The sequence below is a fragment of the Ursus arctos genome, unplaced genomic scaffold, assembly GCF_023065955.2.
Source record: "Ursus arctos isolate Adak ecotype North America unplaced genomic scaffold, UrsArc2.0 scaffold_33, whole genome shotgun sequence".
NCBI classification, from domain to species: Eukaryota; Metazoa; Chordata; class Mammalia; order Carnivora; family Ursidae; genus Ursus; species Ursus arctos.
In genome coordinates, this window is record NW_026623019.1 from 5,671,534 (window position 1) to 5,689,543 (window position 18,010).

The 18,010-nt window shown below is 42.5% G+C and overlaps 1 protein-coding gene across 1 annotated transcript in view; it reads right to left on the reverse strand.

The window, feature by feature from the left end:
- Positions 1-18,010, reverse strand: part of RCL1 (RNA terminal phosphate cyclase like 1) — a 57,546-nt gene that overhangs the window by 25,956 nt on the left and 13,580 nt on the right. The window contains exons 2-5 of the mRNA XM_026519243.4: positions 14,354-14,425; positions 11,795-11,970; positions 5,458-5,532; positions 4,444-4,568 (exon numbers count right to left, since the gene is read on the reverse strand). Coding sequence (XP_026375028.1) covers positions 4,444-4,568; positions 5,458-5,532; positions 11,795-11,970; positions 14,354-14,425 — 448 coding nt within the window. The remainder of the gene's footprint in view (positions 1-4,443; positions 4,569-5,457; positions 5,533-11,794; positions 11,971-14,353; positions 14,426-18,010) is intronic.

The following is an 18,010-nucleotide window of genomic DNA, read 5'->3' on the forward strand; positions in this document are numbered from 1 at the left end:
ACAAAAGAAGAAAAGATCTCAAATAAACAGCCTAACCAGAAAAAGAGCAAACCAAAATCCAAAGTTAGCAGAAGGAAAGAAATGATAGAGTAGATATAAATGAAACAGCAATGTGAAAACCAATAGGAAAAAAAATCAGCAAAAGAGTCATTTTTTGAAAAGATAAATAAATTGACAAACCCTGAGCTAGACTAAGAAAAAAGAGAAGACTCAAATAAAATGAAATGAAAGAGGAGACATTACAACTGACGCCACAGAATTTTTTTTTAATCATAAGGTACTACTATGAACAATTACATGCCAAAAAACTGGACAACCTAGAAGAAACAGATAAATTCTACCAAGTCTACATCAAGACTAGAGCTTGAATAGAACAGTGACAAGTAAGGAGACTGAATCAGTAACCAAAAATCTCATAAAAAAGAAAAGCCCAAGACCAGATGGCTTCACCAGATTAATCAATTCACTGGTGAATTCTACCAAACATGTAAAGAATAATTAATACTAATCCTTAAACTTCCAAAAACACTGAAGAGGGAACACTTCCAAATTAATTTTATGAAGCCAGCATCACCCTGATACCAAAGCCAGACCTTAAAGACACTACAAGAAAAGAAAACTATAGGCCAATATCCCTGATGAACATGGATGCAAAAATTATCAACAAATTTTAGCAAACTAAATTCAATGATACATTAAAAGGATCATATGACATAACCAAGTGGGATATATCCCTGGGATGCAAGGATGGTTCTACATATGCAAATAAATAATGTGATACACTACATTAACAGAATGAAAGACAAAAATCACATGATTGTCTAACAGATGCAGAAAGAGCACTTGACAAAATTCAACACCTCTTCCATAATTAAAAATTCTCAACAAATTAAGTGTAGAAGAAACTTACCTCAACGCAAATAAGGACCATACATGAAAAGCCCACAGCTAACATCTTCAATGGTGGAAAACTCAAAGCTTTTCTTCTATGATTTGGAACAAAGCATGGATGACCACTCTTGCCAGTGCTATTCAACATGGTACTGTAAATCCTAGCCAGAGCAATGAAGCAAGAAAAAGAAATGAAAGGAATCCAAATTGGAAAGGAAGAAGTAAAATTATCTGTCTGCAGATGACATAATCTTATATGTAGAAATCCCAAAGATGTCACCCACCCCCCCAAAAACTACTGGAATAAATGAATTTTTGAAAGTTGCAGGATAAAAAATCAACTCGCATTTCCGTACACTAACAATAAACAATCTGAATAAGAAATCAAGGAAATAATCCTATTTACAATAGCATCCCAAAAAACCTAAATACTTAGGAATAAACTAAACCAAGAAGGTAAAAGACTTGTATACTAAAAAGTATAAAACACTTATGAAAGATATTTTTAAAAACACAAGTAAATGGAAAGACAGCCCACGTTCATGGACTGAGCGAATTAATATTCTTGAAATGTCCATACTATCCAAAGTGATCTACAAATTCAATGCAATCCTTATCAAAATCCCAATGGTATTTTTTATAGAATAACAGAAACAGAAAATAATAGATACAGAAAAAACAATTCTAAAATTTATATGGAACCACAAAGGAATCTAGATAGCTAAAGCAATTCTGAGCAAGAACAAAGCTGGAGGCATCAGAGTTCCTGATTTCAAAATATATTACTAAGCTACAATAATCAAAACAGCATGGTACCGGCATAAAAACATGCAAAGCGAGGGAACGGAGTACAGAGCCCACAAATAAATTTGCACATATCTGTTCAACAGACTAACACCACATAGAAAAATCAACTGAAAATGGATTAAAGATAAACTTAGGACCTAAAACCATAAAACTCCTATAAGAAAAAACAGAGGAAAAGCTTTTTAGCACTGCAATGCTTTCTTGGATGGAATACCAAAACAAGGGCAAAAGAAACAACAAAGTTGGGGCACCTGGGTGGCTCAGTCATTAAGCGTCTGCCTTTGGCTCAGGGTGTGATCCCGGAGTCCTGGGATCAAGCCCCACATCAGGCTCCTCCACTGGAAGGCTAATTCTTCCTCTCCCACTCCCCTGCCTGTGTTCCATCTCTCACTGGCTGTGTCTCTCTCTGTCAAATAAATAAATAAAATCTTAAAAACAACAACAACAACAAAGTGAAAAGGCAAACCACAGAATGAGAGAAAATGTCTGCAATTCAGACCTCTGATTAATATCTAAAATACATAAGAAAAAAAAATACATAGGAAACTCATACAACTCAATAGGAAAAAAAATAAAATAAAATAACTCAGGGGCCCCTGGCTGGCTCAGTGGGTGGAGTATGCGACTCTGGATCTAGGGTTGTGAGTTCAAGCCCCACACTGGGGGTAGTGATTACTTAAAAATTAAATCTTAAAAATAAAATAAAACCCAATTAAAAAATGGGCAAAGGACCTGAACAGATATTTCTCCACAGAAAACCCAGAGATGTTCATACATTGATGTGGAAAAGTACTCAGCCTCACTCTTCATCAGAGAAATACAAATCAAAACCACAATGACCTATCACTTCATGCCTGTTAAAGTAGCTATGCTCAAAAAACAAAAGATAACAAATATTGCTGACAGTATGGAGAAAAAGGAATCCTTATACACTGTTGATGGGAATGCAAACTGGTGCAGTCACTATGGAAAATAGTATAGAGGTTCCTCAAGAAATTAAAAACAGAACTACCATTTGATCCTACAGTCCCACTTCTGGGTACATATCCACAGAAACTAAACACACTCCCACATTCATTTCAGCTTTATACACTATAGCCAAGACATGAAAGCAAGCTAAATCTCCAATGAAAGATGAATAGATAAAAAAAATGTAATATTTACATACAATGGAATATTATTCAGCCTTAAAAAAAAAACAAAGTAAATGCTGTCATTCGTGACATGGGTGAACAAGGAAAACAGTGTGCTAAGTGAAATAAGCCAGACACAGAAGAACAAATACTGCATCATTTCATTTATATAAGCAATCTAAAATGGTCACACTCACAGAAGCAGAGAGTAGAATGGTGGTTGCCAGGGACTGCAGGGAGGGGCAAACAGGGAGCTGTCAGTCAAAGGGTACAAAGTTTCAGTTATGCAAGATGACTAAGTCCCACAGGTCTACTGTGTACCATAATGCCTGGATTATATACTTAAAAATTTGCTAAGATAATTATACTGGGGTTTAAAAAATACATTTTATTTTATTTTTTTAAGATTTTATTTATTTATTTATTGAGAGAGAGAACATGTGAGCAAGCAGGGAGAGGGGCAAAGGGAGATAGAGAATCCCAGGCAGACTCCATGCCGAGATGAAGTCCTGAGCCCGACGCAGGGCTCAATCCCACTACCCTGAGATCACAACCTGAGCCGAAATCAAGAGTCAGACGCTCAGGGCGCCTGGGTGGCTCAGATGGTTAAGCGTCTGCCTTTGGCTCAGGGCTTGATCTCTGGGTCCTAAGATCGAGCCCCATGTCAGGATCCCCGCTCAGCGGGAAGTGTGCTTCTCCCTCTGCCTCTGCCTCTCCCCCTGCTCGTGCTCTCTCTCAAATGAGTAAAATTAAAAAGAAATCTTTACAAAAATAAACACCTAAATTAAAAAAAAAAAAAAAAACTCAGATGCTCAACCAACTGAGCTAGCTGGGTGCCCCAATAAATTCTTAAATTTGCTAAGAGAGTAGATCTATGTCAAGTGTTATTATCACAAAAAATTAAAAGTGCAAAAATTTAAAAAAAATAGAGGGCAGAAAGAAACTTTTGGAGGTAACAGATACATTTCTGGTATTACTATGCTGCTGGTTTTCATAGGCATATACTCATCTCCAAAGTTATCAAATTGTACACATTGAATATGTATAGCTTTTTGTATGTAAATCGGATATTCATAAAGTGGTTTTTTGTAAAGAAAATAAGTATATAGTTATATTATCACAGTGCATGCAGAGTAACCACTTAATAAGTAGATATGATTCCTGCCCTCCTACATCTTCCAGACAAAATGTGCCATCCTCTTAGCTCCCCTAACCCACTGTGCATCTGTCTACACCACTGTACACATTATATCAGAATTGCATGTTTGTGCATGTTTGCCTCATCAGACAACGAGCTCTTCTGAGGGAAGGACTGCGGTGCATTGGTGGCCCCTAAACCAAAGCCCTCAGGAGAGCAGCACATACCCGGGAGTTGTTCACTTCAGCATTAACTTAAAAACAAACAAACAAGTAATGGATCGGTCTAGTCATGGTGAGACAGAAAATAAAACATTATATCTCAGCCAACAATTACAATTTCACTGTTAAGACTTCTCCAAGACTATTGTCTAAAACATAAATGACTCCGGGAAGAAGTAAATTGTTTTAAGTCATTCTTATCTTCGTGAGGCAAGTAAAAGATAAAAAATCTGAAATCAAATGCAAAGGATACGCAATCCCTCTGATACGCTTGATTTTTCCTGGATCTGTGAGCTGGACGGGCTTCAGGACCTTCCTCACAGGACAGGAGAAGAGCACTTCCCCTCCTCCTCCAGGAGGCATTCCCCGTCGCACCACCTGCACGGGTGGTGAGAAAGAAGAGGTGAGGATGCCGCAGAGTCAGTGACCCTGATACCCAACCTGGCTGGTTTAGGTCAAGGGGCTCTTCCTTAGAACGCGGTTAACTCTTTCGTATCCAATGTGTCAATCCCTTCAAGATCATCAGCACCTCACATTAGCACCGAGAGGGCGCGTGCTGAGCGGGGACCCCAAACAATGTGGCAGAAAGGGCAGCAGACACAGAGCCAGCACGTCCCCAGGCCCAGGCCAGTGGGTCACTTCACCACGAGTGCCTGTTCCCTCATGCTTACAATGAGTGGCTCATTCCATGTCTTAACCATCAGGAACCTGTTTCTCCTCCCTGTACAATTAACTAATCCATCAAAATTCATTTTATTAAATAAAAATGAAATCACTTCCCTTGTTTAAAACATTAACTTAAGAAGCAGAGATGATAAACAGCTTAAGATATCCAGTTAACTTACTGATGTAATAATTCCTTTCAACAGCAAACAGCTGCTTAAATTACTTCTAGGTTTTAAAAACACTAAAAATTCTCAGGGGCATCCAGGTTGGAAGGCCCCAGACACGAATTAGATCTGGATGATCTCGCTTAGAGAGGGAGTGTGGCCAGAAGCCTGGCTCAGCTGCTCCCCGGCGGAGCTGCTATGAGGCATAAAGGAGTCCATACATGTGCGTTGTGCACAACGTCACCCCAGACAAAGTACACGCAACTGCTCGAGTCCCTTCTCGGCGCCAAGTCTGTAATGTTTGGTTCGTGACTCCTGTGGGTCTTCTCAATGGTGACTTCAAATGTGACACACACAGACACACTGCGTCCTACAGATCTTCCAATGAGTTCAACAGAGACACACATGTTCACAGCCAACAGTGCACACATTCTTACCTTTAGCTCGAATGATTCACCATCTATTCCAAACTGCTTCAACAGAGGGAGGGCTGTTGCCTTAAGAACATCAACCTGTAGAATTATTTCAGAAAAAAAAAGTTTAATTAAACTTTGAGGGGCACCTGGTGGCTCAGATGGTAAAGCGTCTGCCTTTGGTCATGATCTGGGGTCCTGGGATCAAGCCCCTTATCGGGCTCCCTGCTCAGCAGGGAGTCTCCTTCTCTCTCTGCCCCTCCCCCCAGCTCGGATATGCACTCTCTCTCTCTCTCTCTCTAATAAATAAATAAAAGCTTTAAAAAAATAAAAAAATAGGGGCACCTGGGTGGCTTAGTTGTTAAGCGTCTGCCTTCGGCCCAGGGCATGATCCCAGGGTCCGGGGATCGAGCCCCGCATCAGGCTCCCTGCTCCACTGGGAGCCTGCTTCTTCCTCTCCCACTCCCCCTGCTTGTGTTCTCACTGGCTGTGTCTCTCTCTGTCAAATAAATGAATAAAATCTTTAAAAAAATAAAAAAATAAACCTTAAGAGGTGGAAAGAATAAAGAGCCCATGAAGCAGGATGAGGTCTAGAAACCGGGTAGATGATACAGTCCTGTGAGGAGAAAGCACACTGGCTTACTAATGAGGGCAGGGGTCAGCTCTGCTCCCAAGTTAAGACTGCAATTTTACAAGCCACTGGCTTCTCTGAGCCCCTCTTCCCTCACTTGATACATCATACGCCTACCCTACAAGTCATCGTGAGGATCACATGCATATGCAAAAAGCATCAAGAAACTGCTGAGCTCATCCAGAAAACAAACTGGGACTTCTGCTCATTCTGGTTTTTTTTTTTTTTTTTTTTAGTTTCTTTATTTGAGAGAGAGAGCGGGGGGGGGGGGGGGGGGTTGCTGCACAGGGCAAGAGGGAGAATCCTCAAACAAGACTCCCTGCCGAGCTCAGAGCGCAACGCGAAGCTCGATTCCAGGACCCTGAGATCACAACCTGAGCCAAAACCAAGAGTCAGACACTTAACCAACTAAACCACCCAGGGCCCCGACTTCTGCTCATTCTTATTGGCATAAATGCTATAGAAGAAAATATCAGCCCTTTTTATTATTCTTTTTCAGACATGGTTGTTTAATGTTTAAAGCTGGTGGCACTCCAAGCGGGAATAGGCTGACATTCAAATCAGGTCAGCTAACAAGTCAGTGAACATTGTCTCAACAGCACCTTGGGAAGGAAAATCACTCCATCACTTGCTCCCAACGCAACAGAGCTTCTCCTCGGCCTGCAGGCGCTGACCCTATCAGCAGGCGGCGAGGGCAGGCAGCGTGAGCAGGGCGCGGAGGGAGAAAGTCTGGTCCTGGTCCAGGCTCTGCCTCCAGTTAGCTGTGTGGCCTCAGGTCAGAAAATCCCGAATGTCTGAACTTCCCTGTCTCTCGGGTATGGGGCTCACCTGTCTCCAAGCTGCTACCAACTCAACAAGCAAATAGGCAGCAGAATGATACTCCAATAAGGCTTCATAGCACAGAACAGGCCCCAACTGAATATTCTGATACCACAAAATTAACCAGAGGCAGAAATGACCTATGAAGCCTACGAACAAGTTCAGAATGGATCAGGTGGGGCAGAAGCACTACGAGGAAAATTCATTGAAGATTAGCTAATTTAATTAAATATGAAAGCTACACACACATTAAAAACATAAAATATGCATTTGGGGTTGCCAGAATGGAGCAGTCAGTCTAGGCTAGAATGAAGGGCAACTGGGGAGAAGGTCCAAGCAGACTCTGGGAAAAGTGGGGGATGCACGGATATAAGCTGCTCTGAGGGCATGACTCCCAGGAACTGGGCACCCACCAGCTCTCCTGGGGGAAAGAAAGGCGAGAAAACAGTGCATCACTTCTGGCTTATCCGACCTATACTGGGAGTCAAAAGGATGAGGTCAAATTGACTTTGAAGGTCAACCAGAAGCCCCAGTGTACCCCAAGGTGTGGGCCTGTCTCCTGACTCACTCTCCACTTGACACGGAGGGCAGGCATCATGGTGCATGGGACTAGGGCTGGAAAGGCAGATGGGGGCTTGAGTTCCTCTCTGCTTCTTACCTGCTGTGACACCCGGACACTCCCCCACACCCCCAGTGCCTTGGGTGCCTCCTGCATAAAATGAGGGGCTGGACTGGACATGCTCCCCTAGCTCCACACACTCTAATTTTAGCAGAGTGGGGATGGTCTGCAAGTTCTGCTTAAGGAAAACGGAGCTGTACTCTGTGATTACAGGCAAAAGTCTGACCCAGGTGGCACCTGAGGGCAAAGGCATTACCCTTCAGTTCAATCAGTCAACAGACAGAAACTGACCAGATCCAAGCCAAAAAGAAAAAGGGAAGAAATCTGCTCCCAGCTACCTTGTCCGAAACAGTGATAAGAGCATCCATCTCACAGGGTTGGTATAAGAATTAAATAAATAAGGATGCATACATAGGAACACAGGTTCACCCAAAAGAGTGCCCAGCACACAGCAGATGTAACTGTACTTCTTTTAAAAAAGACTGGAATCTTCACTTGCCTTTTGACCAGTGGCTCTGGTACAGAATCACTAAGAATCAGAGGAGACCTCCTGAACTTTTCTTCTCCTCAGAATTTGTTCCCACGTCCTATCCTTTTGTCCCCAGGGGAAAATGTCCCTATTCCTGCACAAGGCTCACCCCATCACTTCCACTGTCGACCCTCATCCCTCCCACTGTTGGAGTTGGCCTTACAAACACCCCCACTCCTTTTATTCACTTGTTCCTTTCTCCACTACAGCATCTCCTCTGCCCACAAGCAGGATCAAGTTTCCCCTCGTTCAAAAAACAAAAACCAAACCAAAACAAAAACTCAGCTCTTAAAGAATCATCCTATCCAACCTTCTAGAAGAATCTCCCAGTTTTCCATGGTTCTATTTGCTACTCTTTCCTCAACCCATGCCTGTCCTTACAGTCCAATGACACCACTCTCTTGAAGGTCAACACAACTTCTCACTGCTGAATCTCCCCACCCAGCCCTGAGTGAGTTCCTACAAAAATTGGCTCTGTGAGTCACCCCCCGCTTCTTAGAACTCGACTCTGATCTCCATGGTCACTGTCTCCAGCCCCTCTTCTCCCACTCACACCTTAAACATTCATTTCCTCTTCCTCCTCTAGTCTCAGTCTCAGGAACCATGTAGCCCAGAGAGGCCAGAAAGGGAATTTTAATGAATCATGAGGTCAGCTAAGATCTGTGTCCAACAGGAGAGCTCACGATTTATCCAAAGAGGGCCACGCCATGCAGGTCCAGCTGATGGCCACCCAGTGTGGCCACTTCAACCTACTATAATATAAAATCTGGGGTCTCAAACATGAACCACCGATTCGGATACACACACTACCACCACACTGTGCAAGCCGGACGAAAGAACACTTGTAGGATTAATTAAATCACAAAGCTACCAGTGCTCAACCTTGGCACTGGTCAATCTCATTCTTCTAAGGACTTAATTATCAATAGGTAAGATCCTGATGACCCATCTCTGAGGCTCTAGACAATAATTTCTAACTGCCAGCTGGACAACCTAATGTGAATATCCTGCCAATATCCCAGAGAAGAGAATCAAAATTAAACACATCATCCATCATCCTATCATAATTCTCCTCTTCCCTGTGTCGAATGCTATCTGATCTCTATCCTTCCAGTCAAGAATAGAAATCCTGGAATAATTTATAACCAATTCCCCCTATCCCATCTCCAATCAGTTTTCAAGTTAAGAAGTCTCACACTCCACAATGTCCTTCAGACCTGTCCCTTCCTTTCCACTTCCACGCCCATAATGTTCAATCTAGCTGACACCTCTCCAATTCACCCTCACCTTCCTAATATCTGAGACTGACTCTGACTTCCTTTCCTCTAGAAAACCCTCTCCCGCCCTCAGCACTTTGCTTGTACCTCTGACAGGGATGACCTTGTAGTCTCCCTAGCTGCCTTCTTGGCTGTCCAACTCATAAGATCGAGTTCCAGAAGGGAACTCTTTGAATTCGTCCCTGCATGCGCAGAGTGGACATGAACCAGGCAGCCATACATTCAAGAGAAGGCTTGAAATGACGAAGATACAGGCTGAAGAAGTTACTCTCATCCAGGACTAGGTGTATTTATTTTATCCTGGTCTGGAGCCAGGTACTAACCAAGGTCATTTTAGTAGCGCTGCTAGCAAAAGCAGAGAGCTCTGCAACATGTGAAAACTGATTTTTTAAATACTCTGCATGTAGGGAGTGCCTGGGTGGCTCAGTCGGTTCAGCATCTGCCTTCAGCTCAGGTCTCATGATCCCAGGATCCTGGGATTGAGCCCTGTGTCGGACTCCCTTCTCAGTGGGGAATCTCTTTCTCCCTCTCCCTCTGCTTGCTGCTCCCCCTGCTTGTGCTCTCTCTGTCAAATAAATAAATAAAATCTTTTAAAAAAATGCTCTGCATTCAAGAATTAAATATTATTTCTGGGGAATTCATCAGTTAAGCTTTGTCACTGGCTAATAATATGTAAAACTTTTTTTAAATAATGCCAGTGGAAACAGCTCTTAAGATTATTAGCAATTATAGGGAGAGAAAAAAAAAAAGTACAAAACTGAGACCTACAGTGCCCAAGTTTCCTGCATGCTTCAGAGCTTTTCCCATTATGCAAGGCTCCTCCTCCTTACACCACTCCAATCTAAAAATATAGAGGCCTCCTCTCACACTTTTAACTGAAAGGTAGTTTCCTAGAACCCTCAGAAAATGCAGGGGGTAAAAAGCAATCATGTGAAATTAGTCTAAAATTCTAAACAGTTTAAATAAATAAATCTTTAAAAGGGGGGGCATCTGGGTGGCACAGTCAGCATCCAACACTTCGTTTCAGCTCAGGTCATGATCTCAGGCGGGTGAGACTGGGCCCTGTGTCAGGCTCCACGCCCATCGGGGAATCTGCTTGGGTTTCTCTTTCTGCCCCTCCCCTCCCTCTCTCAAATAAATATATATTTAAAATTCTAAACAGTTTATGCAACATTGCTTTACAACTGAGAATTTCAGATCTTGCACCGTACTCAGGATCCTAAGAGAAGAGTTTATGTACATAAATTCCCAAGAACTGAGGAATAAGTCTTTTAGTGCCTAGCAACACATTAACCAGGTTTATACCTTAGCAGACGTCTGAGTGAATACCAACAGTCTCCGCTTTGGGACTCACTGCATCACCTAATTGGTTTTTCCTGGTTAGGAAGCTACACACTTCACATTCTGCCTCAGAAGCCACTCTCTCAGTGGTCCTGGTCCACTATCAGTAAAGATGAAGACAACTGTCCTTGGTATGTATTTCACATCATGGCCCTCAGCTTTACGATACCTTCTGTGGTCAGCAAAGAATCCAAAGGTGGAGATCCTTCCCTCCATACAAGAGAAGTATAAGGCAGTCCTAGACAGAACTGCTCTAATCTCTGTCTCTCTCTCTCTCTCTCACTCACACACTCACACACAACAAAACCCATCCTAGATGAGCACTAAGACAGTTATGATGGCCACAGTGAAAATCCCACATGTATATTAAACTATCCTCCCCACACATGCAGGTAAATTGGGATGCTTAATAAGAAGGTTGCTGGGGCATCTGGTTGGCTCAGTCAGTTAAGCATCTGCCTTCAGCTCAGGTCGTGATCCCAGGGTCCTGGGATCGAGCCCTATGTCGGGCTCCCTGCTCAGCAAGGAGTCTGCTTCTCCCTCCCCCTCTGTTCCTCCCCACTGCTTGTGCTCTCGCTCTCAAATAAATAAAACCTTAAAAGAAAAAAAAAAGCAGCAGCTTGCTGGTGCCCACAAACTATCCAAATTCACATTTACCTTCCCTGCCTTTGCCCTTTTTCTAAATCTGCCAACTCTTCTCAGAAGAAGAAAAGTCCTAAAATTTATGGTTAAAACCCAAGTAAGTCAAGATTATGCTACAGCAATGCCAAGGAGATATTATTATTTTCTGTCTAAAATTCTGGTCTGCTGCCTTCCAGTCGCAGCCATCACATGACCTTAAGAAGATTCCGCTCTCAAGCACCTGAGCCAACAGAGCCATATTTCATGTCAACCATGATGAGACTGCGCACATCTGTTCTGAAGGTTCTTAGACACGACAATGAAAGGCACCTTGATGAATGTTAACAATCGTCACTGAATTTGATGATTGCAAGTCTTGGTTCATCTGCTTCCTAGAGTGACAAATGTCTAAATCTCACGGTAAATAACAAAACAAAGACACTCAGCAACAAACCTGTGCTTTATCAGGAACTTGTTTCTCTAACGCCGGGTTGCTGCAAGAGACAAAACTACTCACTACTCACCGAAGGGTCAACCTGGTCATTGGTTACTCCTCGTAGAACAATTCTTAACGGGTGCTTCATAAACGGAGCCAGGCAAAGAAGACTCTCCAGGTAGTAGCCAATGCTGCGAAGGACATTACAGTCATGTTCCACAGACCCACCATACAGGAGTCCAGGCTGGTAATACAAGGTCGTTCCTTACACCGGAGGAAGAGCCACATTCAGCAGAAAAAACAAACAAAACAAAACAAAACAAAAAACACTAAGTGTCACAAAGGCAGCGAAGGCAATAAACCCCAAGGGGAAAGGCTGACAAGGGCATCCAAGAAGTTCAAAATGCCATTCCTAAGAGCCCACACTTCACTCCAAAAGCTGACTCATTACTGTCAAGCCCCTGTAACAATAATAAACTGTGAGTGTAATTTAATAAACGGTAATAAATTAAACCCCTCCCTAAGCAACTGCATTGCCAAAGTCGTGGCAGGGCACAGAGGAGAGATCCTAAGAGGCGCCCTGATCTTCCAAAGCACACTCTGCCTGCAGGTGGGGGGCTTTACAAATAACATGCCAAAATCATCACACCAGCAAGCAGGTCCTTCTGGGCCCTTGAAATGAGATTTCCCATAGGCCGCACTCACCAACAGGATTCCTAGAGAAGGCAAGTACTTGATGGCACTTAATTCTGTTAATAGTAGCTCTTTTAATTTAATAGCAACAAATGGAAAGATCTAAAATTACTGAATAGCTTTAGTGGAAACTCTTATTTTTATTCACTCTTTCACATATTCGTATCACCCAAAAAGTTTCTTACTGGGTGTACATATTAGGGGGAAAAGCAAAGTAAAACATTCTAGATTATCTGGGGGAGGGGGTGCATAAATGGGTGAACAAGGGATTGCTGCTACTCAAAATCTTTTGCCACTGCCTTCTGGCATAATTTACCAATAAATTTAACATTAGAGGAAAGAAAGCTAGGCTTGGTCACTCAAAAGGAAAGCAGCTCTTTGGAGTTTCATAAAATAAAAAAATTTGGAGTTTCATTAAAAAAAAAAAAGACACCATGTCATCACTAAAGTCTGCAAATCTATGTCTGCAAATTAACCAAGTGAGAAATTGGTCAGATCATCAAAATCAAGGCTTCTACTCTGGTGGGGCAGGAAGAATGAGGTAGAAGCAGGATCATATAAAATGTCTTACTTTCCAATTTAAGGTGCAGATATGACCAGAAAAGAATTATGAACCCTCTGAATCACCGATAAAAATTGCTAAAAAATTTATTTTTTAAATTAAAAATTTTTTAAATCTCCAGCAATTTCGAAGTAAGTCAAGGAAGACTCGAGGAATCACAGGTTGCAAAGGGCATCAGAAGTCTCATGCCTGAAATTTATTCTCCAAAGGGTAGGGCCGAATGCAGCTATGGATCAGTGAGTCTCATGTGATGCAGGGCACACTTATTAGGGCAACCTTGTCTTCTTTCTTATGAGTACCAATGAATGAGAAAGTTCACAGTTTCCTTTGTGGACTATATGTGCAAAGGTGAATAGTTTACAGAGCCAGCCAAACAAAGAGCCACAATTTTCCATACAAGGTCAAGAAAAGAGTTTCTAAGAGCCAACAAACAAAGAGCTAGAACCAACCTAAATGTTTATCAGAGGGAGCAGTTAAATAAATTATCATGCCTCCATACAACAGAATACTCTAGTAGGCCCACTGCAATACTGAGATGGGCCTGCAAAATACCTGGCAGGGAAAGTTCTGAGACATCTGTGATAGTGCAGAAAAGCTGGATGCAGAGCAGTATGAAGAGCATGACCTTGCTGGCGGCTTGAGACACAGACGCGCCCATGCAAGCAAAGGCATGTAACAGAGTCAAGGGCACACACCCCGGGCTGTGACCGCAGCTGCCCCTCACGGAGGGAACGGAAGAAGAAACAGGTGAACAGATCTGCACATCTTTTGCATTTACTTGTGCATACTTATTTTTTTAAGACTTTTTTTCTTAACTTGAGAGAGAGAGAGAATGTGCATGTGGGGGCAGGGGGAGGGGAAGAGGGAAAGAATGCCAAGCAGACTCTGTGCTGAGCGTGGAGCGCCATTGCGGGGCTCAATCTCACAACCCCAAGATCATGACCTCAGCCGAAACCAAAATCTGGACGCTCAACTGTCTGAGCCACTCAGGTGCCCCATGCATACTTATTTTAAAAGACAACATTAAAAAAATAACATAAAATTCAGCACATGCGACTACCTCACAGAGTTGGCTGTAAAATTTTATTGTGACAAAATAAATAAACGGACTTTGAAAAGTTGTGCATAAATATTAGGTGTAAAGTATTTCTGTTGTTGAAAAAGAGGTGCTTGTTTGTTGATCTGAAATTTCCAGCTCTCTAACTTCTATAAATCAACTGTATGCCCCTTACACACCAGCAGATTTCACATACATCTCTGCACAACTGTACCCCAGACAGGAAATTGGCTCTTTGCACCTGAGTATTTATACGGTCAAAAGGCATGAGAAGTAGAGGACTACTTCAGTAGTACATGTGGGTGCTTTCAGGAACGGGAAGAAAGAGAGCTTACCTGTTTGGTTTATTTCAATCCGAGAGCCATTAGTTATTTTGTCCAACAGCCTTATGAAGCTGGCTTCAAAGTCTGTGGGGAAAAGAGAAAACAGACTGTCTTCATGTCAGGTCACCATTTCCAGAGCACACGTGTCATCCAGGAACTGTGGTGGAAGGTACGTAACTCCCTGCATCACGCCCCGGTTCTTGTCAGGACTGGGGTGGGACCACAGGTTTAGGAAACTGAAGCGGCTGAAAAGCACTGGCTAGCATACATATGCTTGGTGGAACAGTCAGAAACAATTCAGCTTTCATATTCCACAACAAACAGCAACTCTACCAGCAATCTAATGGGGTATTAATTTCAGCGGCCTAACACCCATAAAGACCTGCTCTTCTGACCTCAGGGGTGCACATCAAATAAGGGAGAAAGAGCTGAAAATGGGGAAGCCTTTTAAAGTTGATTTCTTATTCGTTCCAGAATACCTGAGGGGGCAGATGAAATTGTAGGTCACTCCTCAGTCTCAGAAGCAGTAAGAGGTCACTGTCTCCCCAACTCAACTCTGTCCTTCCTCTGCCACCTACTCATCTAGAGCTATCGAACCAGTTCGGTTTTTAATTTCATTACAAAGGTGCTTGAATGTACTGTATTATTACACCTTCTTTTTAATACATGAAAACAGACTGGAAGAAAAAACACCGCATGTTAATGAATGAGTTTCTCTGCAGAGTAAGACTTTATATGAATTTAATTTTGTTTAAATTCTCATGTATAAATTTGCTACAATTCCTTTTAAAAACAGATTGTTATCCAAAACATAAACGCTGGTCATTATTTAGAAGGGGGGTGGGTAGAAAGGGAGGAAATGGATTTTAAATGTGAAATATGAGAGGAAGAAGAGAGAAGACTCAGACAGGAGACTATGTCCTGTGGCCTTCCCCTGAGTGGATCTCACACACACACACACTCACACACAGACACTCACGCTCACTCCCTCCCTCTCTAGCGTCAACCTCTGGCCGGTGAACGAGGGCAGGAAGACCAGATCTCTGGCACCGAAGGCACTGTGACCACCTGGAGATTTATGCAGTTTCTACCCCTATAATAAACGAGCAGAATTTTTGAGCTCAGACCACAGCAGTCACCTGAACTGACCCCAGAGGGCAAGCCCATCAACTAAGCAACGCTCATCCACCTGCTCTGTTACTTAACGCTGCCCCACAACTCCTGTCACAGCAGATGCTGCAATCTGTACAAAGAGCACTGGGCTAGAAGTCAGAGAAAATCTAGTAAGGCCCAAAACAAGGAATAGTAGCTAATTCCAGCAGGTGCACATTAATGCTTCCCTTACAGCTAGACAGTCTCTGGCCTAATCCCCAAAGCCCCGCGGCAGGGACTGCCGTTCCCACGTTAGAGAAGGCTGAGGCCCGAGAATGAGACTGGCAAGTGACAGAGCCAGGGTTTGAGGCCAAGCCTGTACTTCTCCGAGTCCGCACTCCTAACCACACCACAACGCTAGTTTGCCGAACTCCGTGTAATCCCTAAGCATTAACCACCTCCTCTAGAAAACCATGGAGCCTTTCAACTGCAGGCAGTGACCTACTGCAGGATCCTGCAGACCATTTAATGGGTCCCCAATCAACATTTATTTTTAATGAAATTAAAACAGAATAAACGAGGTCAGAGTTAACTGTACATAGGGCACTGTTCATGAAACCTCAGTGGGTTTTACAATTATCTCTGCACGTACTTGGTTGTGGCGTTAAGTAGCATCACAAAAGTTTGAAAATAACTCAACTACAAAACTGTTTCCATGGCCTCTTGATAAAGAATATTGTTTTTTAAAAAATCAGGCATGATCCAGACCACAGTGCCACTTTCCACCTGTATTTCTAGCAAATGCAATGGGCTCTGCACAAAAAAAGGAAAACTCTTGATTTGTTCAAGCTTTTGAGGTGGCTAAAGGGGAGAGAGGAACAGACATTTATGAATAAAGTCCATAATTAAACTCCATAGCTTTTACAGATTAGTTAAGAAAAATAACAAAAAGAAAGCAAAACGTAAGAAATTTTTTTTCTTCTGCAATCCACAGGGGCACTTAAGCATGAACAGTTAGTTAAAAATGCCCAGCAGAGGAACACAGGCGGGAACAGAATGGACACATAAAGAGACCTCCAGGCTGGACCATCCCCTGGTCAGAGCAAATAGGTGATTCAGAAGCAGTACTTCAAAGAACCAAACCAGAGCTAGTTCTAGAATCCTAGCAACAGTGGATATATAGCTCCATCACGTGGTATGAAAAAGATCTCAAGTTCACCTAATAATAGTAAGACTGATGTCCCCAAACTTCATTAAGACAAGATGTGTAGGATTCCTTACCCCTTCACTTCCCACATATCCTCTTTGACTCTTCCTCCTCAAGACTGCTCTTGGGGATACAGAAGTTCAGATATCTAAAAACACCAGGGGAAAACATCCAAAACCAGGCACAATTTTACTGCACTGTTCAGCAATACATAATTAGGTCATAAAGCTATAAAGACAATCAACACAAATACTGTACTGGTCAGGAAAGTGGCTACCAGCAGGGGCAGAGGACAGAGTCGTGACTGGAAGAGGCCCCCTATGTGCAACAGTGTTTTATTTCTTGACTTGGATGGGGTCACGCGGGTGTTCCCTTTATAATCTTTTAAGCACTACTTTTATGTTTCATGCATTTTTTTATGTTATTGTATTTAACAAACTTTAGAAGTCTATATTATTAGGACCTTCAATCTCAGAATTCCTTATATACTGCCTCTGATACCTAATGCACTCCCTTCCTCAGCCCCCCAAGAAGTGAGCTCATCACTTCTTTATTTTTTTTTTTAAAGATTTTATTTATTGTCAGAGAGCACAAGCAGGGGGAGCAGCAGGCAGAGAGAGAGGGAGAAGCAGACTCCCCAATGAGCAGGGAGCCCAATGTGAGGCTCGATCCCAGGACCCCAGGACCATGACCGGAGCTGAAGGCAGATGTGTAACTGACTGTGCCACCCAGGTGCTCCACCATCACTTCTTTAAAGGGGCCAGTAACTCTGTAACCCAATGCCTGACCCATTCCTCACTAAGAAAGGCAAACTATGTCTCAAATAAGGGCAGTGAGGGAAAGAATACAAGCTAGAGACCTACACTTTTAAACAAGGAGCAAATCTCAATCAATACATTCTCAACTTCAAAGTATCATAACAATTTTAATATCAAGGAACAGTAAGTGTGCTAAAATAAATTTCTAATATTATATACATGTCATATATAATATGTTACATGTATATATATTAAATATATATCAGAACACTTTGCAGCCTTAAAATTAATGAGAATTTTTATGTACTGATATAAGTCACCTCCATGATATGCTGAGTGAAAAAAAGTAAGATGCTGATGGCCATTTGTGTGAAAAAGGAAAACGTGCATACGTATTTGCTTATTTTTATTTTTTAAAGATTTTATTTATTTATTTATTTATTTATTTATTTATTTAAGAGAGAGAGTGTGAGAGAGACAGCACAAGCAGCAGGAGGGGCAGGGGGAGAAGCAGACTCCCTGCTGAGTGGGGAGCAGGATGTGGGGCTTGATCCAGGGACTCCAGGATCATGACCTGAGCTGAAGGCAGACGCTTAACCAACTGAGCCACCC